Source organism: Ovis aries, chromosome 1 (genome assembly GCF_016772045.2).
Source record: "Ovis aries strain OAR_USU_Benz2616 breed Rambouillet chromosome 1, ARS-UI_Ramb_v3.0, whole genome shotgun sequence".
In the NCBI taxonomy this organism is placed as follows: domain Eukaryota; kingdom Metazoa; phylum Chordata; class Mammalia; order Artiodactyla; family Bovidae; genus Ovis; species Ovis aries.
The window spans coordinates 236,113,540-236,137,585 of record NC_056054.1 but is presented as its reverse complement, the minus strand read 5'-3'; the positions used below and the strand labels follow the sequence as shown (position 1 = coordinate 236,137,585).

At 37.8% G+C, this 24,046-nt stretch overlaps 1 protein-coding gene across 50 annotated transcripts in view; it reads left to right on the top strand.

The window, feature by feature from the left end:
* Nucleotides 1-24,046, top strand: part of MBNL1 (muscleblind like splicing regulator 1) — a 218,314-nt gene that overhangs the window by 160,505 nt on the left and 33,763 nt on the right. For 30 of the 50 annotated variants that reach the window (XM_060394763.1, XM_060394739.1, XM_060394720.1 and 27 more), the window contains exon 3: nucleotides 16,133-16,303. In XM_060394763.1, coding sequence (XP_060250746.1) covers nucleotides 16,133-16,303 — 171 coding nt within the window. Of the gene's footprint in view, nucleotides 1-16,132; nucleotides 16,304-17,362; nucleotides 17,474-24,046 lie in introns of all 50 variants that reach the window. The other 20 variants (XM_042235486.1, XM_060394705.1, XM_060394688.1 and 17 more) reach the window with 1 other exon arrangement.

The window sequence follows — 24,046 nt, the reverse complement described above, 5'->3', positions numbered from 1 at the left end:
AGGCTTGTGGGAGTTAGTTCATTCAAAGAGATTCTAACTTGACCGTGAGCTGAAGGTCTCTGTCAAAACGGGTTGAAGGGAAAGGAGAAGGAATGCTTTCAAGCATGTGTGAGGGGAATTGGGGGTTGCATGATTCCAGGGATGTGCTGGGTGTGGCAAAGGGACTCAGGACTGTCCGGTCACCTAGTACCAGCACCTAATCAGAGGCTGTTATACTGTGCTCTTATCCATCAGTCACATCATCCCTAGGATGGTATCCTTCTGGTTTTATAAAAGAGGAAGTTTAAGTAGAGTGAGGTTGAGTAATTTACTCAGTCTTACTGCTAATAAATACCAAAGTTGGCTTTAGAACCAACAACCTTGTAATTCCAGTTCACATGATTGTAACCATTGAGCCTGGGGCTCTACTCCTCTTTTACATCACATCCTGGGATGGTTCCTGGGATGGTTTCTGTGTGCAGATCACCAAGGCCTGCAGAGGAGGAGCTTTCACACTAAAGGCACAGAGAAGTCCGACAAATTGCCATAGTGTTTCTTTGGGTTGGAGCAAAGTACAGACTTGTGTTTGGATGATGGTATTGTATTAATAGTAAGTTACTAGAAAATGGAGCAAATGAGACTAGGGGGAAAGGAGAATATAATTGAATTGAGAGAAAACAGGGCTGTAGGGTGTGAGTTGACTGGGTGAAGATGTAGAAGTTTGGGTGAAGATGCAGAGGAATGTTTTTGACAACTGCTTTATTGGAAGAAGATTTTTTTACATAATTTTTTTTTTTAAGCTGAAGTATGGAGTTCCCTGATAGCTCAGATGGTAAAGAATCTGCCTTCTATGCAGGAGACCCACTTTTTTCTTAATGGATTGATTTAGAGTGTTGATTCTTTGTTTTTTTTTGTTGTTGTTGTTGTTTGTTTGTTTTTCCTTCCTTTTTTTGGTGTCTGAAGGATTTTTTAATGTAAACTTATTTATAGTTGATGAGCGACTTCACTTTCACTTTTCACTTTCATGCACTGGAGAAGGAAACAGCAACCCACTCCAGTGTTCTTGCCTAGAGAATCCCAGGGACGGGGGAGCCTGGTGGGCTGCCGTCTATGGGGTCTCACAAAGTCGGACACGACTGACGTGACTCAGCAGCAGCAGCAATGCTGTGTTAGTTTCAGATGTACAGCAAAGTGATTCAGTTCTACGCACATGTATCTGTTGTTTTTCAAATTCTTTTCCCATTCAGGTTGTTACATAATATTGAACAGCGTTGTGCTATATATAGTAGGTCCTTGTTGGTTATCCATTTAAAATATAGCAATGAGTACGTATCTATCCCAATCTCCCTAACTATCCCTTCCCCATCCTTCCCCTCTGGTAATTAGAAGTTCCTTCTCTAAGTCTGTTTTATAAATAAGTTCATTTGTATCTTTAAAATTTTTTTTTAGCTTCCACTGTGTAAGTGATATATTATATTTCTCTACTCTGGACAGAATATATTCTGAAATAAAGTTGGCAAACGTTTCTTGGGCGTTGTTGACCTGGACTGGGCTGGGGGAGCAAGGTTGAGGCACAGCCCCCTCCTGGAGGCAGTCAGCATGGGAGAAAGACATGTAATTAGTTCACAGTAAAGCCCTCTGACCCTCTTGGGAGGAAGACAGACATGTGCAAAGTGCCAAGGAACGTGAAATGACTGTATCTACTAACAACCACCTGCTGTAGCCAGAGGTAGACAGTGTCAGATTCTCAGATAACGTTGCTTTACTCGCTTAATGCACCCAAGCCTGGTGTTTAGAAGATCCGGGCTTTCAGCCTAAATGTTGATGATGTGATAGCAGGAGAAAAACATCATGTGACAGCCGCCTGTGCTTTCCCCTCTTACGTTCACATTCTGGCTTATTATAAAACAGTGTTGCCATGGCTGGCATTCCCGTGAGGCTCAACATCTCCGTACTTTTCATCTTAAATAAGCACTTCAGAATATCTCCGCAGCTTCTGATTGCTGTTTAGAACAAGCACCTTGTAATGATTAAGCTTTTCAAATGCCGAAGTTTAAGTCACGACTTCTGCCTTTAGAAACTCATTTTACAGATGTCTTGAAAGAGTTCCATAGTTCATAGGCATCTCTTTTATTTATGTATTTATTGTTACAATGGATCATTTTCCAGAGAGCTATTTGAGGATAGTAGAAATATAATGAATGATTTCTCTAAATTCAGAGACTTTCCTGTTTTATTCCCATCAATAATTTTTAAGTAACTTTTGTTGATGGTTACTCTTTTAGATGTTTGGAAACCTGCCAGAGAGCCCCAGTGAAAGTCTCTAGGGGTGGGGGTGGGGGCAGAGGAGGAGAACGGCTCAGATAACCTGTGTTGTAATACTGCTTTTTTACCTCAAGAGCTTTTTTTTTTCCCATCCTGCTGCCTGTGCTACTGCAGTCAGCATCCAGTAGAGACGTATTCTGGGCCCAGGAGCCAATTGTCTTGCTCCTCAAAGCAGCCTGAAGTCTGAGGGAGAGCTGATGGCTGTGCACAATTTTAGCAAATTGTCGTGGGGATGCTGGGCGGGGAGAAGCGGGGTGGGTGGAGTGCTTTCCCCACGGGGACTGAGGCACTGGCATTGAGCACATTTTGTTCAAGTACAAAGGTGATCAGTCTGAAGGAGACAGGGGGCAGCAGCAATGAGCACCTGTGTGACCTTACTTTTGCTCCACGCTCTGTCCTTGTTTACGTGAAGCAGTAGCGTTTGATGGCTGGACTTGAGGCTGAATCTATGAGGTCAGGAAGCTAGTGACGTTTGTTTTCAGTTAGGGAATCCCAGAGTTTTTTATAATTTAAGGTTTATCGTAACTAAAAACAAATGTTATCATTTTAGAGATGTAAAAACAGGGTTTGCTTTCCTATATTTGTGGGCATATAGGATCTAGAATAAAACAAATAAATCTTTCATATAAACACAAAGTAATGGTGTGTTCTCCAACTGACTTCACCAAAATGTTTTACCTCTTCGATTTCCTTTAGTTTCTTTAAATTGCTGGATGAAAATCTTACCCCTTAAAATCTCTTTGAATTATTATCTAACTTTTTTTTCACTTTTAAATATATATATATATATCAGTTCAGCTCAGTTGCTCAGTCGTGTCCGACTCTTTTCGACCCCATGAATCGCAGCACGCCAGGCCTCCCTGTTCATCACCAACTCCCGGAGTTCACTCAGACTCATGTCCATCGAGTCCGTGATGCCATCCAGCCATCTCATCCTCGGTTGTCCCCTTCTCCTACTGCCCCCAATCCCTCCCAGCATCAGAGTCTTTCCCAGTGAGTCAACTCTTCTCATGAGGTGGCCAAAGTACTGGAGTTGCAGCTTTAGCATCATTCCCTCCAAAGAAATCCCAGGGTTGATCTCCTTGCAGTCCAAGGGACTCTCAAGAGTCTTCTCCAACACCACAGTTCAAAAGCATCAATTCTTCAGCGCTCAGCCTTCTTCACAGTCCAACTCTCACATCCATACCATGACCACAGGAAAAAACCATAGCCTTGACTAGATGGACCTTTTAGTCGGCAAAGTAATGTCTCTGCTTTTGAATATGCTGTCTAGGTTGGTCATAACTTGTCTTCCAAGGAGTAAGCGTCTTTTAATTTCATGGCTGCAGTCACCATCTGCGGTGATTTTGGAGCCCCCAAAAATAAAGTCTGACACTGTTTCCACTGTTTCCCCGTCTATTTCCCATGAAGTGATGGGATTGGATGCCATGATCTTCATTTTCTGAATGTTGAGCTTTAAGCCAACTATTTCACTCTCCACTTTCACTTTCATCAAGAGGCTTTTTAGCTCCTCTTCACTTTCTGCCATAAGGGTGGTGTCATCTACATATCTGAGGTTATTGATATTTCTCCCGGCAATCTTGATTCCAGCTTGTGTTTCTTCCAGTCCAGGGTTTCTCATGATGTACTCTGCATAGAAGTTAAATAAGCAGGGTGACAATATACAGCCTTGACGTACTCCTTTTCCTATTTGGAACCAGTCTGTTGTTCCATGTCCAGTTCTAACTGTTGCTTCCTTACCTGCATACAGATTTCTCAAGAGGCAGGTTACGTGGTCTGGTATTCCCATCTCTTGAAGAATTTTCCACAGTTTATTGTGATCCATACAGTCAAAGGCTTTGGCATAGTCAATCAAGCAGAAATAGATGTTTTTCTGGAACTCTCTTGCTTTTTCCAGCGGATGTTGGCAATTTGATCTCTGGTTCCTCTGCCTTTTCTAAAACCAGCTTGAACATCAGGGAGTTCACGGTTCACGTATTGCTGAAGCCTGCCTTGGAGGATTTTGAGCATTACTTTACTAGCATGTGAGATGAGTGCAATTGTGCGGTAGTTTGAGCATTCTTTGGGATTGCCTTTCTTTGGGATTGGAATGAAAACTGACCTTTTCCAGTCCTGTGGCCACTGCTGAGTTTTCCAAATTTGCTGGCATATTGAGTGCAGCACTTTCACAGCATCATCTTTCAGGATTTGAAATAGCTCAACTGGAATTCCATCACCTCCAGTAGCTTTGTTCGTAGTGATGTTTTCTAAGGCCCACTTGACTTCACGTTCCAGGATGTCTGGCTCTAAATGAGTGATCACATCATCATGATTATCTTTATATATATATAAAATGGATCCTCTTTTCCTATATAAAATCACCTTTTCTTTACATGTGATCTGTCTAAATCACAGAGGCCAGGTTAGTGGAATCCATAGAAAGTCTAAGAACCTCTTGCCTCACTGGGACTCTTGTTGAAATGGATGATGTGAAGCAAGAGTTTAATTTTTTGGTGTTCAGTTGTTTTCTTTTTAGTTTTCAGAGAAAGTGAAATTTATAAGAGAATCTTATTTTTTTTTCCATGACACAATGGAAATATAGGTATACCTATGGCTGATTCACATTGATGTTTGGCAGAAACCAACACAATATTGTAGAGCAATTATTCTTCAATTAAAAATAAATTTCACTATAAAGATAAAATTAGTTTCTTGTATTGCAAAACATCTTTTCCTTTTGCAGAATTCAACGGGGTTGAAGCTTTCATCGGTTCTGACCTATTCTGGATAAAGTCATATATGTTTTTAGTGTGAGCAATGTTTAGAAAAGCAGGCACATGGAACAGTGATCAAGTGGTCATTGTTACAAAAACACACCTCTAACGTAATGGTCAAGAGCACTGACTTTGTAGTTAGACTGTCTGTGTTTAGTTATATGTCCTTGAGCGAGAACCTCTGTCCTTCCCATTTGAAAAGGTGTTTAAAGATGGAGAGCTTTTGCTTGATCAGTGCACTAGGAACTCTCAAATAGGTCTATGAAGAACTGCTTAAACAAGTCTTCCAAGGGATTGTTAAAAAGGAAAAAATTCTGTGTGTTTGACTCAAGAAGTTTGCCTCTTTTTTACCCTCAGGAAAGCCCTAGAAATATAATAGAGACAACCATGCTGTAATCCACCTAATCATGGTAGGATGATGAATCGGGTACTATTTGTAAAACATTTTGTATTTCTCAATTGAAAGGCATGCGCTACAAATAGAACTCTAAATTTTATTATGTAAATGTTCGTGCTTTTAATTATTAGCCAAGATTGAAGAGTGTCTGATTTGGATGCCATAAAACTTCAGAATTGTTCCTGCTACAAACAGTTTAGAATTCTGGCAGTTGCTGTACCACAAAAATAATGAAGTGATTGAAAAAATAATAGAAACATAGTGATCTGGCATTTCCAACTTTATGATGCCGTAAAAAAGCAGCCAACAAATGTTGGACTGTTTAATGATACTGGCACCTAGCAAATGTCACTGGGCTTTTACAAGGTCATGGAGACTCTGGTTTGGCTCAGGGATGCTGGCCAGACCCATCTTTGGAGCCTAGGAAGACTGTGGAATAGTGACAGACAATAGGTGCCAGCTAAACCCTTTATAGCACTTCATAGATGGCTGCACACTGTTGTGGGACTCTGTGGCATAGAGGAGGCCAGGAGTAGGAGGAAAAAGTGAGACTGTTTCTTCTTACAGCATCCTATCAGAAGCAACTCTAAATATAAGATCCTTGTGGGCCCTCTCTGAGGAGGCTAAGATTTCCTCAGATGACTATCAGCTGAAATTGTGCGCTGATACAACTGTGGCTGTCACAGTTGTATGTATATCTGATCTCTCACAGACAAAAGCTGCTGGAGAAAGGAGTGGTGCTTCGGTTACGAGAATGTGTGTGTGGTTTGTTGCCTTTTCCCCTTTCTCCTCCTCCTCAGAGGCAGCTAACTCGACTCTCATGAATTACATAATACTTATCTAGACGTGTAGAGTTTCAGTTATGCCATATTCAAGATGATTAATGGGAGTTGTGCAATTAAAGCTCCTGAGTTCTCTGGGAAAAAAGTCATAGTATCCTGATGTTTGAGTTAAAGTGTGTTGCTGTTGCGTCAGCATTGAGGATATTTTGGGGTCTTGTAAATGTCACTATTGGTTTTCATGTCCAAGAGTCGTCGTCATCAAACTTAGGAATGTTCTACAAAATAGTGCCTAGAACATTTGAATGCTGGAGAGGCCTCTTGAAATAGCTAGAAAGTCTAACCTAGAATTGCTTCTCCTAAGTCAGATTAGACTTGGGTGAGAAAAAATGTAATGCCCAAGAAACAGAGTCTGTTACATCCTTTTATGTCCTTTCAAACCATGGTAAAATTACAGATTTAAACTCAATAGATTGTGTATATGTACATGTATGTATGTTTATATATTTTTTGGTTTTGCTGACAGTCTTAGTAGTTTTTAAGTCACAGTGTATATATGAACATGAACGTTTTATGGGATCAGGAAAAGGAAGGAAAAAAAATTTGCGTTATTTTTTGTTTGAAAATACTTTTGATCTGTAGTAGTAAAGAAATTAGGAATATTTCAGTGAAAATACATTTATAGATTTTTATGCTGCTTTTTTCTCTTACTGGTAGGAAAAAATTCTCCCAGCTCTTATATTGACCTAAAGCTCCAAGCACTTGTCCTTATGTTGATTGGAAGAAGAAATAGCAATTTACACCTAAAAAGTTAAGCTTTAAGTATTGATGTAGTGTTGCTGTATTTTACTTCATGTTAAGTGTAGGAGACTAGAGATTAATTTCCCAGAAAAATAAGAGGAGAAATGATTCCTTTCTTCATGTTCTGTGGGGATGCTAAGCATTTGTTCCTGGTGTTACCTGAAAGTCCAGTGAGGAAATTAAAACAGATATTGTGTTTGCTTTAAAGAATATTTTCTTGCCTTTTTAGATGGCAAAACTGAAATAAGTACAAGGGTGCACCTATAATATGGCTTAGAGGGTCATAATACTTGAGAATAAAAAATGAATAGAAAAATTCCTGTTAATATGTCAGTATTATCTATTTATCATGTAGTATATCATAGTATTTAAATATAGCAAATTGATGGTTCTGACTTACTAACAATGTATATACTGTAGTTGACTGTTGAACAACATAGCTTTGAATTGTATAGGTGCACTTACACGTGGATTTTTTTCAATAAATACTGCTATAGGACCACAATATCCGAAGCTGCTTGATTTTGCAGATGCCAAACCACCCGTAAAGAGGGCCAACTGTAAGATTATATTCAGATTTTCAACTGTGTTGAGGGAGGGGTTGGTGTCCCTAACAACCACCCCTTTACCAGACTCCCTGTGTTGTTCAGGTGTCAACTCATTGAGATGTAGTATAGAATCCTATTTGTAAAACAAAAGAAAACAAATAAACGATAACATCAAATCAGTGAAATCCCCCTGGAAACTAACAAAAAAAATGAAGATATCTGCTTTGACTACTTTAGGAATTTCTTCAAAATGATGGTTCCGTGCCCCTTTAAGTTTTATTCCATAACTTCCTAAAAGTTCTCATGTGTTTTTTCAAATAAAGCATGAAATAAAAATTTTAGTCATATACTTAAGTTTCTTAAAATTGCCACAAAAGCAAAGTTTGACTTTGTAATACATATACTGCTCTTGGAAATAGGTATACAATTGGGGTGAATATATAGGTGTGTATATGCATAAGTACATTTGTACACACGTATTCATTTTCATCAGAGAAGGCAATGGCACCCCGATCCAGTACTCTTGCCTGGAAAATCCCATGGACAGAGGAGCCTGGTAGGCTGCAATTCATGGGGTCACTAAGAGTCGGACACGACTGAGCGACTTCACTTTCACTTTTCACTTTCATGCATTGGAGAAGGAAATGGCAACCCACTCCAGTATTGTTGCCTGGAGAGTCCCAGGGACAGGGGAGCCTGGTGGGCTGCCCTCTATGGGGTCGCACAGAGTCGGACGAGACTGAAGCGACTTAGCAGCAGCAGCAGCAGCATTCATTTTCATATGATTAAAAACAACATTATGCAATGGGTCCTCCAGAATTCCAGGTGGCAGTCAGAAATACTTTTCTGGGTTCTTTGGCTACTTAATTTATCTTTCTCAATAGCTTCTTTTTCAAAGGAGAGACTATGTGTCTAGCTTTCAGTTTTTCTGAAAAGACTTTGTAGGGAAATAAAATCAAGAAAATGTGGCTTGTCCTTAAAAAAAAAAATCAGCATCTTCAGTATTCCAGTTAACAAGTGAATGGATTGATATGACTTATGTGATTTCAGAATGTATTTAGTTTTTGATATGCTATAGTCTTTGTTTTTATTTTAAATAAAATAATTTCATTTATAACCAATAATTTCATTATTATACCCAAACAAAACTCACATATTCATACTTGGTTAATATTATACCCAAACAAAACTCACATATTCATACTTTGAAAATTTTTAGAAGCTGCAGCTACTAGAATTTGGCAAAATTAAAAGGAATATCACCCCTTTAGAGTCATGTGTTGGGATAGTATTCCTTTTAATTTTCCCAAATTCTAGTCATGTGTTATAGTACAAATCTGTTATCTTATGTTTGAGAAAATTTCCGGAATAAAGAATTCTACCATTTAAATTTGAGAATGAAAATATTAAAAGCTGCTGCTGCTGCTAAGTCGATTCAGCCATGTCCGACTCGGTGTGACCCCATAGACGGCAGCCCACCAGGCTCCCCCGTCCCTGGGATTCTCCAGGCAAGAACGCTGGAGTGGGTTGCCATTTCCTTCTCCAATGCATGAAAGTGAAAAGTGAAAGGGAAGTCGCTCAGTCCAACTCTTCGCGACTTCATGGAATGCAGCCTACCAGGCTCCTCTGTCCATGGGATTTTCCAGGCAATAGCACTGGAGTGGGGTGCCATTGCCTTCTCCATATTTAAAGCTACTAACACATAAATTTAGATTAGCTATTTTAAAATTATCCTTGCCTCTTTTACTAGCTGAATGCTCATCTCTCTCTAAAATCATATGTTGAAGCCCTGTCTCCGGTATGGCTCTATTTGGAGATGAGACCCGGCCTCTAAACAAATAGTTAAGGTTAAGGTCCTAAATGTGGGGCCCTGATCTGAAAGCAGTAATGTCTTAATAAGAGACACCAGTGAGAGTGCTCTCTATGCATACATGCACCAAGGAAAGGCTACGTGAGGAAATAACAAGGTGACTGCAAGCCAGGAATAGAACTCTCACTGAAAACTAAATTGTCCAGAACCTTGGTCTTGGACTTGTAGCTTCCAGAACTGTGACAAAATATGTTTGTGTTCTTTAAACCACCCAGTCTATGGTATTTTGTTATAGTAGCCTGAGCAGATTAATATAGTTTTCATTAAATTCCATTAGGTACAAAGCAGTGCTTAACTCTCAGCTGAAGATGGTTTTACCTTCCCCTGGCTCCCAGGGGTGTTTGGGCAATATTGAGACAATTTTCGGCAATTATCAAGAGATAATTTTGATGGTCATAACTGAGGGCAGGAGTGCTAGAGGCGTCTAGTAGGCCAGGCCTGCGACTAACAGCCCCCATATCAAAGGCTTATCTGGTTTCCAGTGTCAGTTGTGCTGAGGTAGAGAAACCTTGAACTACTTTTTAGGATGCATGTATTTTTTCAGCTGACACAGGTCCTTTATGGAAACAAGTGAATCATAAAGAGCTATACATAAGACCTATAATATCCTGTATTTTAGATGCAATTAACTTATTTCCAATATTTGCAAAAACCAACAAACTAATTCCTAGAGCTAAACTTAAATTTTCATTCACTTAAATGAAAAAAAAAAAAGCATTTAGCATATATATGTAAAGTAAATTTAAAAATAAATATTATGTAAGTAAATTTATTCACCCTTGTCTTAGAATTGATCATTGAAAAGCATGATAGAACCGTAAAAATCATCATTTTGGAAAAGTGTGAAACAGTATTTCTTGACTGCCACTTACTCTCCCACCTTGGCAGAATTTTTCTGAATATTTGTATTATCTTAGCTGGAAAAAAAAAAAAAGGTCAATCAAAAACCAGTAACAGTTTTTAGTAGGAAGCTACCAAATTCTTTGCCAGTGTTTCTGGCCAATATCTGAGCAATGAATATCTTTAGAAAGTGCTTCAAAACATTTGCACATCTCAGCTGTTGCAAAGAAAATATTACTTTTAACAATTGAAATATCAGAAAACCAGTATTTCCAATGAAAGTTGGAAAAGACTTTTGAGTGTTAGCTGGTATCCTTATAATTTTTTCATTGATCCTTTCTTTTCAGAGTCGGCCCAAATATGACTCAGTAATTTTAATTCTAAAACATAGTCACCATTTGGTAACTTAATGAGATGTCTTTTTGTATTCTGACCTCATAAGTCACTGTATTTCTTTTATTTTAGGTGGAAGAAGTGAAATTAAAAACAGGAAATTTGTTTTTCTAGTTTTCAAATATAATTTTGATTTTTTTGTTTTGTTTTATTAAGTTTGGCCAAGTTCCAAATAAGATGTTTTATTTTTGATTGTTAGCAGGTTCTTAAATATTGAAAATAGCTAACAAATAGTTTTCTTATGTCTCTAAATCGCCACCTCTGTTTTATTCAGTTTTCTCTTTATTCTACAATTTATACTTCATTGTATGCATCATATATCATTTTTAGATATGTATTATATATGCTCATACTATGTATGTAATTATTTTAAAGTATACTTTATTAGTGGAGAAGGGAATGGCAAGCCACTCCAGTATTCTTGCCTGGAGAATCCTATGGAGAGAGGAGCCTGTAGGGCCACAGGCTGTGGGGTTGCAAAGAGTTGGACACGACTGAGCAACTAACATACATACATACACTTTATTAGACTATAATGTTTAAAGATTAACTAGACATTTATTTTGAGGCTCAAACAGTAGTGTATATCTTCTTTTGGAATCACACTGTTTGTACTGATTTCAAAAGCTAATAAGAAAACTCTTCAATTCACAATTTAATAATTTGTGACTTCAGAAATTGAGGATTTGATGATTTGATCTCTCCGTTGGCTTCAGATGATCTGTGATGACCATTATTGCTGTATATAAGCTTTAAGACTTAAAGAGGAAATTTTTTACTTTTCTTGGACAGGTTACTTTTATTTAAAGATGTAGACAAATTATTAGAGGAAAATAGACTCATTCTGGATCAATATTTTATTAAACTTCCTTCATTTCCTTAAAATATACAGCATATGCATTACAAGGATATCTTTGGAATCTGTGTTGTTAACTTATGAAAAGTCTCCTTGAATGGAGTCTAAGGTATTTACGATATAAGCTGAATAGCATCAGCTGGCCAGCTCACTGAGAGTAAGATTTCAGTGCAGTCAACAAAAATAAACCACAGAAACCGTAGCGTTGTGAGAAATGTATCAGAATGGCATTTTTTCCTTAGTGGATATGCCAATATAGAATGATGATTAAGGGCAAATTTATATTATAGTTTGGATGTATGTCATGCACTGTCATGGAGTTTTGCTTCTCATATTATTTTTAGTACTTTTAACCGATAAGGTGCTGGATTAGGCAACTGCTTGTTATTGGGCTTCCATTGTGAGTCAGCTAGTAAAGAATTTGCCTGCAATGCGGGAGACGTGGGTTCTATCCCTGGATTGGAAAGATCCCCCGGAGAAAGGAAAGGCTACCTGCTCCAATATTCTGGCCTGGAGAGTCCCATGGACAGAGTAGCCTGGCAGGCTATGGTCTATACAGTTGCAAAGAATCTGACGCAACTGAAGCATCTTAGTTCCATTCTATCTGTAGCAATCAAAACTTTACAAAAACTTATGCATGTTTTTGCAGTAATGCTGCAACTCAATTTATTGTATCTTGGAGTAAAATCTCCAATGATTTAGAGCTGTAGCTCCTATACAAAAATTTGTGTATGTGAGCAGAAGATACTGATTGACTTTCTGTTTTTAGGTGGTTTAGAATATATTCTCAGCACTGTACAGAGTTTAGGATGCCAAGTGCATTGAATCTCTACACAGATCTTCTTTCCTCAGTGAAACTTGGAGGCCTTCTATTACCTTTTCTTCTTTTATTGTGGCAAGCTGTATTTATCGTGTGTTCAAATTGCTGGCCTCTGAATAAAAGCATCACTAGGTTAGTACAACTCAGAGTCAAACTCATTGGAAAAGACCCTGATGCTGGGAGGGATTGGGGGCAGGAGAAGGGGACGACAGAGGATGAGATGACTGGATGGCATCACCGACTCAATGCACATGAGTTTGGGTGAACTCCGGGAGTTGGTGATGGACAGGGAGGCCTGACGTGCTGCGATTCATGGGGTCGCAAAGAGTCAGACACGATTGAGCGACTGAACTAAACTGAACTAGTTTTTATTCTATTATCTTCATTGTCTCCATAATGGAGTTACAGTAGAATTCATCTTTAAGCATTTAGTTAGAAATGTTCTTCATTCATTCTGCAAATGCTTATGGAGGTACAGGCCTGGGAACTTGGAGATGGATGAACCTGGAGAAGTACCAATGTCATATTTACCGTAACTGTCCATCGAAGAGTTGCCACTCATGGTTTTCCTCAGGGCTTAGGCAATTCTCTAGAAGAGGATGTTTATTTTAACTTACTTTTGACCTTTTTATTTGTCAAACCACAATTATTCAGCAGCACAGTCAGCATTAAACAAGTTTTGACCTTCTTAAGGAGCTAAGTTTATCTAATATCCATTGCGGAGGCTACTTTGTTATTTTTTCCACAGATGTCAATGAAAAATTCACATGGCTTTGCAGAATTGTAGTTTATAATGTTTCCTGCTATATCAGAATAACCTGGAGTACTGTTAAAATGTAGATCCCTGGAACCCCAGGTCTGTTGCCACAAACTGTGTGAAAGAGGCTAGTTAGTGTGCATACCTTTTCCACAAAATGTCCTCAGTTGATTCTTTGGGACATACATAGCTTTTTGAGAGTGAAGCTCCAATGCACTCAAATCAAGCTGAGCATGGAACGGGAGGCTATGTAAGAAATGTAGTAGAATGACATTTTTCCTGAGTACATGTAGTGAAGACAAAAGGAAAACCAAAGGGCCTGAGTTTTTATTAAAAGTTTTGAAATGCAGTAATACAAAATATATGGTGATTTGTACGTGATTTCTTTCCTTTATTGTTTCAATATAGGCTGTGTTTGTAGGTTGGAGGGCCCTAGAGGTTTGTGTTCCAGGGAGGCCTTAGGATGAAGAGAGGGGAAGACCAGTGTTCATGTTCACAAGGCTGCTTTCAGTGCCCAGGGCTGTCTCTGTGTTATTTATGTAATTTGTGAAACTATAGAAAGTGATCTGAGTGAACTGACATTAACTGAATCCTCAGAGTGGATATAACCCAGCTTATCTGTACTTAAATAAGCCCAATCTTAGTAAGAAATATGATGTGGAGATATTGATAACCATAATTTTTCTTAGAACCAAGTTATTCTTTGTACTGAAAAAGTAGATTTTCTCTAAAATACCCAAACTCAGATATTTCTGATATTAGACCATGTGTCATCCGTGGTTAGCCAGTCATTCACCATGGTTTGTCTTGTGACTTGAAGTGTTGTTTTTGTGAAGGTTGTTTTGCATCCAGATGCTTTTAAGCTAATAACGTGCTCATGATCTCAACAGGTATCAGGCATGGTGATTTTCTATGGAATAAATCAGAGATATGTACATGTTACTTTACTTGTGAATGTATCGATAACTGTGATAAATGGTATAAAAGTTACTTTCATGCCAATATTTTGTTTTTCTGCTAATGTGTATACAATTTAAAATGTGCTGGGGGTGGTGGTAACAGCAGTTTTTGACTTTCCCCTTGTTCCTCTGAGAGTGCTGGACAGCGCCGAGGATGTAACATATACATTATCTTTTTTAATCTTCAAAATAAACTTACAGTGTAGGTTATATAGGGTTTCCCTATATAGCATAGGTTATATAGAGTTTCCCTATATAGCATAGATTATATAGGGTTTCCCTGTATAGCATAGGTTATATAGGGTTTCCCTGTAGAGCGTAGGTTATATAGGGTTTCCCTGTATAGCGTAGGTGATATAGGGTTTCCCTGTATAGCGTAGGTGATATAGGGTTTCCCTCTGTAGCGTAGGTGATATAGGGTTTCCCTGTATAGCATAGGTTATATAGAGTTTCCCTATATAGCATAGATTATATAAGGTTTCCCTGTGTAGCGTAGGTGATATAGGGTTTCCCTCTATAGCGTAGGTTATATAGGGCCAATGCAGAAGACATGAGGGACTGGGGTTCTATCCCTGGGTAGGGAAGATCGCCTGGAACCAGTGTTCTTGCCTGGTGGGCCACAGTCCACAGCGTCGCAGAAGTTGGACACTACTGAAGCGACTTAGCACACATGCACGTAGGTTATATAGCAGTTTTGAAGTGGATGAAAAGCCTGAGGCTTACAGAAGTTAGTTTTTTATGCAGCTCATGTAGCTGATGAGTGATCGAGCTCAACCTCTGCCCCACGTGCTGACACCTGTAATGTCCTTGCTCTTGTCCACGGTTCTCCACTGCCTCCTAACTTGAAATATTATTAGTAATGCTTTATTACATAAAGCTTGTTAACAGAGCAGGTAGTATCCTCTGATATTAGCCTGTGGATAAACTTATTCCAAAAAACTTAATCAACATAAGCCAGAAATAGGTCATTAAAATTAGAATTCTGACAGATTTTCTCACAAACATCAGTTTTCTGAGTCAGTTTACAGTACAAGGTCAAATTATGGTAAACAGGTAGATTTTTCTTAGAAAAATCAAAGAAAGTTCAAGAAAGTGGTTGATCGCTTCAATTAAGTCCTTTTTTACCCTCACAAACAGTTCTAACTAAATTTATTGGTGAAAGAGATTATGAGGTAATAATTAATGAGATAAGTTGCTATCGATATGACTTGACAATACTGTATTGAAATAAATGGGTCTGTCCCTGACAATATTTCATAATACAGCCTTTTATATATATTTTGATGAGAAGAATCATCCCAAAACAAACATATTCATATTTATTAGTTTATAGTAACTTATTTTGTTTCTCTATTTTATGCCATAAGTTTTTGAAGGGTAAACATATCTGTTCCTGTTGTTTTATAATTCTTAGGTAATGGAGACTAGATTTATTGCTGAAAGGTTAAAGGCTGCATTTTTTCACCAATATTTCATTGTGCTTGCTGATCTCTGTATTCAGCAGGAAATATGTAGGAATTTCCTCCCTTTCATCTATACATTTCTTAATATTTAGACTCATAAAGCTTAGTAGTAATTTTAACTTATGAGATATGTGTAAAGGTGTTTTACTGAAGATACAGTGTGCCTTGAGTCCTGTAAGTTTGTTTCCTTACAACTCAGTACAAGTAAAAATAGATGGTAAAACTTCATGATTCTTTTGGGTTCGTTAAAGTTGGCCAGGAGACATTAAGGAAGGAGCCTAAGATTTTTATTTGATATTCTGTGTTAATATTACCCTAGCAGTTTGTAGATTTTTAAACTTGGATCTAGAAATATTAAAGCTAATATTTTAATACAGGAACTTCTCTAAGCTTGAAACTTTTTTGAAATGTCTTAATACTTCATTTTGATAGAATTGATTACTTATTCAAATCTGTTATAAAGTCATTGGATAATACACTGTGTGAAAGACTCATGGTAGATTCAAGATAGGTTTATATTATTATGATTTTTTTTTTTAAGATTTGTAGATTTTATTTTTTTAAGATGATGTTTTCTGCTTTCATTACTTAGGGTCGTTGCTCCAGGGAGAACTGCAAATATCTTCATCCACCCCCACACTTAAAAACACAATTGGAGATAAATGGGCGCAATAACTTGATTCAGCAGAAGAACATGGCCATGTTGGCCCAGCAAATGCAACTAGCCAATGCCATGATGCCTGGTGCCCCATTACAACCCGTGGTAAGTATGTTCTTAGTTCTCATTCCTCAAGTTTGTCTTGCTTAGTGCTCAGTTTCAGTGTTAAATTGGTGATTACACTAGATCAAGTGAGCACAGGTAACAATATCAGTTGCCTAGCATTTTCCAGCAAAAATATCAGTCAAACCTTGGAAACAATTTCCCTAGGAACAATTTTTACATGATAAAGTTACTCATCTTCTGGCTAAATCATGTGAAAATTGACATGACAGAATGTTTAACCCCTCAAATTCTCTTCAAATTAAATCCTGTGACTTGCAGATGTGTAATGGTCTTTTTAAAAATGACCATTAAACTCATCAGTATAGTCTAGGTGCATTTTCAGGCTACCTTTTTAACACTAATAGTCATTTTGAAAATCGGTGTAAATCATCTTTAATTTTGAGTAAGTGTTTCCCTTCCCTCTCTCATTAAAGAGAATCTATATAGTTCTTTCTTGAAAAGGAGCCTTCGTTATTCTTTTAAACTTACTATGAATTGAAACTATTTGGTAGTTACAGATGCTAGGAAAATTCTGACAGTGGTGAATCCATATCATAGATCTGGAAGTCTCATCAGAGAACTAATCAGGAGAGGCAGAAACTCCATGGACTTTTTAGGGAAAAAAGCTAAATTTTATAAACTCTAGGTGGTCACACAGATTTAATGTTTACTGAACAGTGTAGGTAGATAACCTATGATTCTAGGCATATTTATTTATTTTTTTGTTTGAATTTGGGGGGGAGGGTATACGTGACATATGACTTTTATAACCTTTACTCACACTTATCCACAAAAATGTTAAGAGATTAATATCATAACTAAGTTTCAAAAGATGTTTTGGTATTAATTTTGATATAGTAATTTTGTATTTAAATGCATGTTGAAATTTGCAATAATTGGAATATTGCTGTCACTGACTTAATATGCAATATTATGTGGTCCTAGAAACGTGAAGACCCACGTTTTTCTGATATGGCAACTGTAGCATGTGTGCTAACTAATTTTTTTTCCTAATAAATTTTAACACCTGAACTCAATGTAATTATTATTCTCTCTTAGAACTTAATGAACCAATCATTCCAAAAAAGAGGGGGGGATTGCATTTCGAGGTGGGAGGGATCTCCAAATCCAATCGGCAGTGATACCAATTATCAATACTATACAGTTGAGGTGAGAGAATGTTATAATTCTGTTTTCACTTGATATATTTTTTTTTCCATTATTGGGAACTCAGTTAACAATATGATATCTTAAATTTGTTTTTGTGACATCTGTTAATTTCACATGTCTGTGTGGGGATAGCATGAAGATTTCCATTTGGTTTAAAAAAAGTCTTCTCTTTCTTTGTAGCGTAAAATATAGGACAAGAGTTCTCTTATACTTGACTCTCACATGGTTTCAAAGATGTGATAAATCCTTGGCATGGCTAATGCTTTAATTGATATAAGATCTTTCCTTGGTGTGAGATACTTTGTTCTACTTAAACATTTAAGGATTGCTTACTGGCAGGCTCCTCCCTCTCAGTGTCCTGGAGCACCTCTGACATCAGCAAGTGTGGTTCCCAAACGACAAGGACAGGTCGTGGCAGGGAGCCCCTCACTGTGAAGTATTGGCTCGTCTCCTGATACAGTCCTTGAGTTTTACTCTCAAGGCCATTTCAGGGTCATCATATGCATAATCCTGTGACAAACTCTAAACAGAATTTCTGCTCCTATCTTTGAAATACTGTTAACAAAATATGTGTTGTTTATGAGATCACTAAATTGCAGATTTCTGAAACCAGAAAAATTACCTCATTTTGTGGTGTTTTTGTTGGAAAATTCTCTGCTTAGACAAAGCATTTATTTTTATTAGTTGTGAGCCCATTCAGATTTTGTTAGTTTTCCTTGATATGACTAGATTTGAATGTGGAATTATCCTTCTGCTAAAGGCATCCTGAGATCATAGTCTAAATAGACTCCATTCAGAGTGACGTTTTTGTAATGAGTATAGAAGTCATTTTAATTATTCAATTTTGAAACATTTGGGCTTTTAATGACTGTAGAGAAGGCTTTACTCCAGGAAATTTGCTTTCAAAACCCCACCTGAGACTCTTTGATCGTTCTTGTAGCAAGCCATGTTTTGATGAAGATAATGATATGGAGATTCAGAAATAATGAGAGGGTCATAACCAGTTGCTTTCTGGAATTTTAGTGCTGAGCCTACAAACAGGAATTACAACAGGGCTGGAAGGTTAGGAAATATGGAAAAAGGTTGCCACTCAAAAGAAGATGGCCATTAGAATAGATGGTGGTGTACAAAGATATGGTATCAATTTGGATCCATCCCGCAGAGTGGTGATATCAGGAGATAATACTGTGAGCAGATTTGTAACCTAGGCAGTATCAGGAATAGCTTAAGTAGTGGCAGGGTTTTTAGTCAATTAGGTAAAGCATCTTAGTTCTCTATGGCCAACCAGTGTGACCCCCAAACCATAACTGGAGGAAACATGAAAAGAAGAGGGAGCTATGAAGGTCTAATCAAATTCATAAGCATTTAGTGTTATTCCTGACACGTAGCAGAGATTTTAAAAGATTGCTAATAAGTGAAAGGACTAGTGAAGGAACGAGTTTCCCAAACATGGGAAAAACAGAAATTCACAGTAGTTTACCTACCCCAGACGCCAAAGGAACTGTAACGGAACCAGAACACAGTCCAGTTATAGAGACTGTAGCATAGAATGGGGTAGTCAGGGACTTCATGAGAGTACTGTGGGGACCAGGAAATAGCTAGCATGCCTCTGAGTTTAGTTTCTCATTTTCTCACAAAGTTTGCGAGAACTAGGTCTATAAATTTAAGATCTCCAGGACACGAGACGATCTTGGAAATGGTGGGATTTATAGGAGAGTTTCTTCTTTTCATGGACTTGATTATGTTGTAGTGAAATGTGCCAAACCATGAATCAGAAAGAGAACATAACATTGTGGGGGGCGAGGGGGGGTAGTAATTACAGTACTCTGAGGGCATTTAAGGAGTTCAGCACTTTCTGTATCATAAATCCTCACAACCATACTATAAGGTAGGGAATATTATCCAGCTTTAGATATGAAGACTCAGGGGTTCAGAGATTTACTAGTTTGCCCAAGTTACATAGCTAGTGAGTAGGAGGGCCACGATTTTCACCCAGACTGTTCAGGTTCTGGCATCCCTGCTGTAGAAACACTAAGTGCAGACGTGTAACCAACTTTGGGTCTTTGGTTGATTCATTACAAATCCCTGACTTTCTTCAACATATAGTGAAAAGTTTAATTAGACATATTACTTGCAAAGTCCTACCAACTATATAATTATTCCCATTTCATAAGATAAGAAAATAAGTAGTTGAAAATAAGTAATTGAATCTGTGTCTACTTCCTTAAATTTATCATAGTAAATCATCCAACAATTGTATTGTCATTTCTCAATCACTAATATAAATGCAAATAGTTTGTTGTATGATTTTTGAAGATAAATAGAGGACCTAGAGAATTTAATTATCCAAATTAAAAAATAATAATTTTGGATTTTTTTTTAAGTCTAAGTAATACTTTTAAAGTAGATTTAAAAAATGGACAGAGAAGCCTGGCAGGCTACAGTCCATAGAGTGACAAAGAGTTGAACATGACTGAGTAACTAACACACACACAGTATTTTAAAAAATACTATTACTTTGTTATGCACTCTCTGATACAAGGTAATCTAACAATAGATTGCTAAGTAGCCAAAAATAGATTGCACCTAGGGTTTCACAACTTGGAAGCCTCTCTTAATATTTCTTTGGTCCATCCCAGAGAGATGCTTTTCAGAAATTCTGTCAATTTCAGGTTCTTGGCATTGCCCTTGAAAAGGTCTGCATCAGCAGTGTTTTGAGGGACTGTAGCTGAGATCGGACATGATTGAGCGACTGAACTGAACTGAACTGAACTGAGCTCTAGAGGCCCTCTAGCCATGCCCGCTCTGATGCCTTTCCCTGTGTACCCAAAGGTTGGCCTTGACTATCCATAATTTCCTATGGTAGCTGCCCTGAAGGTACACACACTGGCCACTTAGAACTGCAAAACTCATGTCGAAATCCCTATGCATTTCATGAATTCAAAGTAATCTCAGTTCAGTTCAGTTTAAATGCTCAGTCATGTCCAACTCCTTTTGACCCCATGGACTGCAGCATACCAGGCCTCCCTGTCCATCACCAACTCCCAGAACTTACTCAAATTCGTATCCATCAAGTCAGTGATGCCATCCAACCATTTTATCTTCTGTCGTCCCGTTCTCCTCCTGCCTTCAATCTTGCCCAGCATCATGGTCTTTTCCAGTGAGTCAGTTCTTTGCATCAGATGGCCAAAGTATTGGAGTTTCAGCTTCAACATCAGTCCTTCCAATGAATGTTCAGAACTGATTTCTTTTAGGATTGGTTGGTTGGATCTCCCAAGAGTCTTCTCCAACACCACAGTTCAAAAGCATCAATTCTTCGGTGCTCAGCTTTATATTTATAGTCCAACTCTCACATCCATACATGACTACTGGAAAAACCATAGCCTTGACTAGATGGACCTTAGTTGGCAAAGTAATGTCTCTGCTTTTTAATATTCTGTCTAGGTTGGTCATAGCTTTTCCAAGGAGCAAGCATCTTAATTTCATCGCTGTAGTCACCATCTACAGTGATTTTGGAGCCCAAGAAAATAAAGTCTGTCACTGTTTCCATTGTTTCTCTGTTTGTCATGAAGTGATGGGGCCAGATGCCATGATCTTAGTTTTCTGAATGTTGAGTTTTAAGTCAGCCTTTTCACTCTCCTCTTTCACTTTCATCAAGAGCCTCTTTAGTTCTTCACTTTCTTCCATAAGGGTGGTATCACCTACGTATCTGAGGTTATTGATATTTCTCCCAGCAGTCTTGATTCCAGCTTTTGCTTCATCCAGCCTGGCATTGTGTATGATGTACTCTGCATATAAGTTGAATAAGCGGGGTGACAGTATACAGCCTTGATGTATTTCTTTTCCAATTTGGAACCAGTCTGTTGTTCCATGTTCAGTTCTAACTATTGCTTCTTAGGGACAGAAGAATTCAGAGTTACTGGATTAGCTAAAGTCTTAGAAGCTCCTGTGCTGCTCCTGACAGCAAAACCTTGCCTTTGCTGTCACTTCATGTCCAAGCATTTCTTGTCAGTTGGCTGCTGAAAGCTTTAAAGTTGTCATTTGTCACACTTCCAGGAACACCTGGAAATTCTTAAATTGTTTTTTAGTGCTTTACTTTCTAGATTATCCAACTAGTGGTTGAGATAAGGCTGCTTTATCCCCAAGTACTTCTGGGAAAATGTTTCTGGGTCAGTCACCCTGAGTCTCACTGCATCCAACCTGCCCATCTTACTGCCTGATGCTGTCAAGGAGCCTCTGCTTCTTCAGGCAGCTTGAGAATGGGCCCTGAATCTTAGCTACCAGCCCGTGTTTGTTAATACCTTTCTGTGTGGAGGACTAGAAGTGAGTCTGCTCTTTTAAGTATTTATTACTTCAGGAGAACTCGCTTGAAGGATAATGTGAAATTCAGAATAAAGGAAGTGGTCATATGATTTGCCCAGTCAGCAAGTCAGTCTAGAAGCGGAGTTTAAAACAATATTTCTCATTTTATTCCAATCATGTGCTACCTTCTTAGAAAAAAATACACTGTGATGTGAATTTGTTGATAATTCCCATAGCTTTTGGCTCTTTTTATATGCAAAATAATTGTTTACAGAGACTGTTTATAGCTTTTGTACAGGGTTGTACCTACCCAGAAACATGGCTTTGTACACCTTGATTGTGAGCTGTTAATTTTTTTAAAAGCTTTGTTTTTCCCTGCTTAAAAGTTTGATCTTCACAGATACACGCACACATAACCATAAAATCTAGAAAACTATTGACTTAAAATTTGTGTTCTGTATCCCAGAACATACTGATTATGTATTATCTATTTTATATACTCCCTCCATTTTATTAAAAATAGCAAACATTACAGTGTTTAAAATAAAATAAATTAGCACCCCCATGATATTTGTAAGATTATAGCTTGGTAACAGTATGTTAATGAAGCTTAGTTCAGTATATTAAAAAAGTGACAATTGAAAATAAATTTTAAACAAGCAGAGTAAATAAATTAATGATTAAAAATTGAGATTGGGAGAAAATAACAATAAATCTTTTTAAACTTTCAGATATGTGTACTAGAAAATATTTAATGTATTTGTTTTTGTGGCAGAGAAAAACAGCAAATCCATAAATATATTTGTTAAGCAAATATTTGTAGAGACCTGTGTAGATGCCAAGTGCTGGATATATTAGTGGACAAAGCACAGTGCGTGACTGCACTCTGAGAGCCCAGGTAGAAGAGATGGTTAAGGAAACACACTTAGTGATCAGTGCTGGAGTCTAGTGATGAAGAGTTATGTAGAAACTGAGGGAAGGAAAATACCTTTCATAGTTGGAGCTGTGGATGAATCAGGACAAACACCAAGAGAAAGAGTCCTGATTCTTGAAGCCTAATTACTTATTAAGCATTTGGGCTTGGCAGGATCAGCCTCTGTTGTGGAAGGAAACCCATGTTCAAAAGCAGGGAGCCATAAGGAAACATGTGTTCTTAGAGGCCTCATATAGAATCTGAAAACTGGACCCATTTCTGTTTTTAAATAGTAGAAGGCTGCATAGTATATGGAATTGGACTTCCCCAGAAGCTTAAAAAAATACTGTTGCCTAGAAAATTCTGATGAATGGAGAGTTTATTTAACCAGGGTATTCTGGGCTTCAGGTTGTCCAGGTGATTCTGTTGGACAGCCAACACTGAGAACCACTGGTTTTAGAACCACCTGGAATCAAACACTGATGTGCAAATCATAGGTCTTCACGCACTCATTTGTGGCCATATGCACATAGTCTCAGTGAACCTTTTTCCTTATTTGCTAAATGGAACTAATAATATCCACTTGATAAGGCTGTAATTTATTCACCTTTCTTTCATTCAAATTATTATTCAGTGTGTATTTACTGAATGCCTATTGTATACCAGACATCATTTTCAGTTCTGGGAACTTAATGGTGAACTAAATGTGTCTCCCCTCCTCCTTGACATAAAAGCAATAAAGGTTTTGCTTTTGTTTGCTCCAAGGAATTTATTTTCTACTATTATGAGGATTAAATGTAATAACACAGGTAAAGCGCTTAGCACAATACCTGGCACACAATAAATAGAATTATTATAATAATCATGTTTGCACACATTTAACTAGGGTCCTAAAGTGAAATTGAATAATGTTTTCATTCATAATAAAGCCTGATTACCTTTAATGGAATCAAATGTCTCATTTAAAACAAACAAATGATTAGCCTATAAATGCGCCAGCATTAGTAAGATTGCAGTTTGTTTTTCTCTGCTGAGGGTGTTCACTGGCAAAAAAGGCAATCATAAAGCAACCTTCCTTATGCCTTCTGGGAACAAAGATATCTGTAAATCATTATTACAAGGATGTAGTCAGGATCAAATGCACCAGTTACATAATTATACATTTTTCTGTGGATACTTAGGAGAAAATAGGATGCTACTTTATAATAGCATTGCACTAATATCAGTTTTTGCGATTCTGCTGAACTCTGCAGGATGGCTTTTGTAATAGAGAACTGGCAGTGCCACAGTTCAGGAGCTTCACTAGTCTAATTAGGGCCCTCTGATGGGGCCAGCAATGACTACTTCCAGCAAGGTGC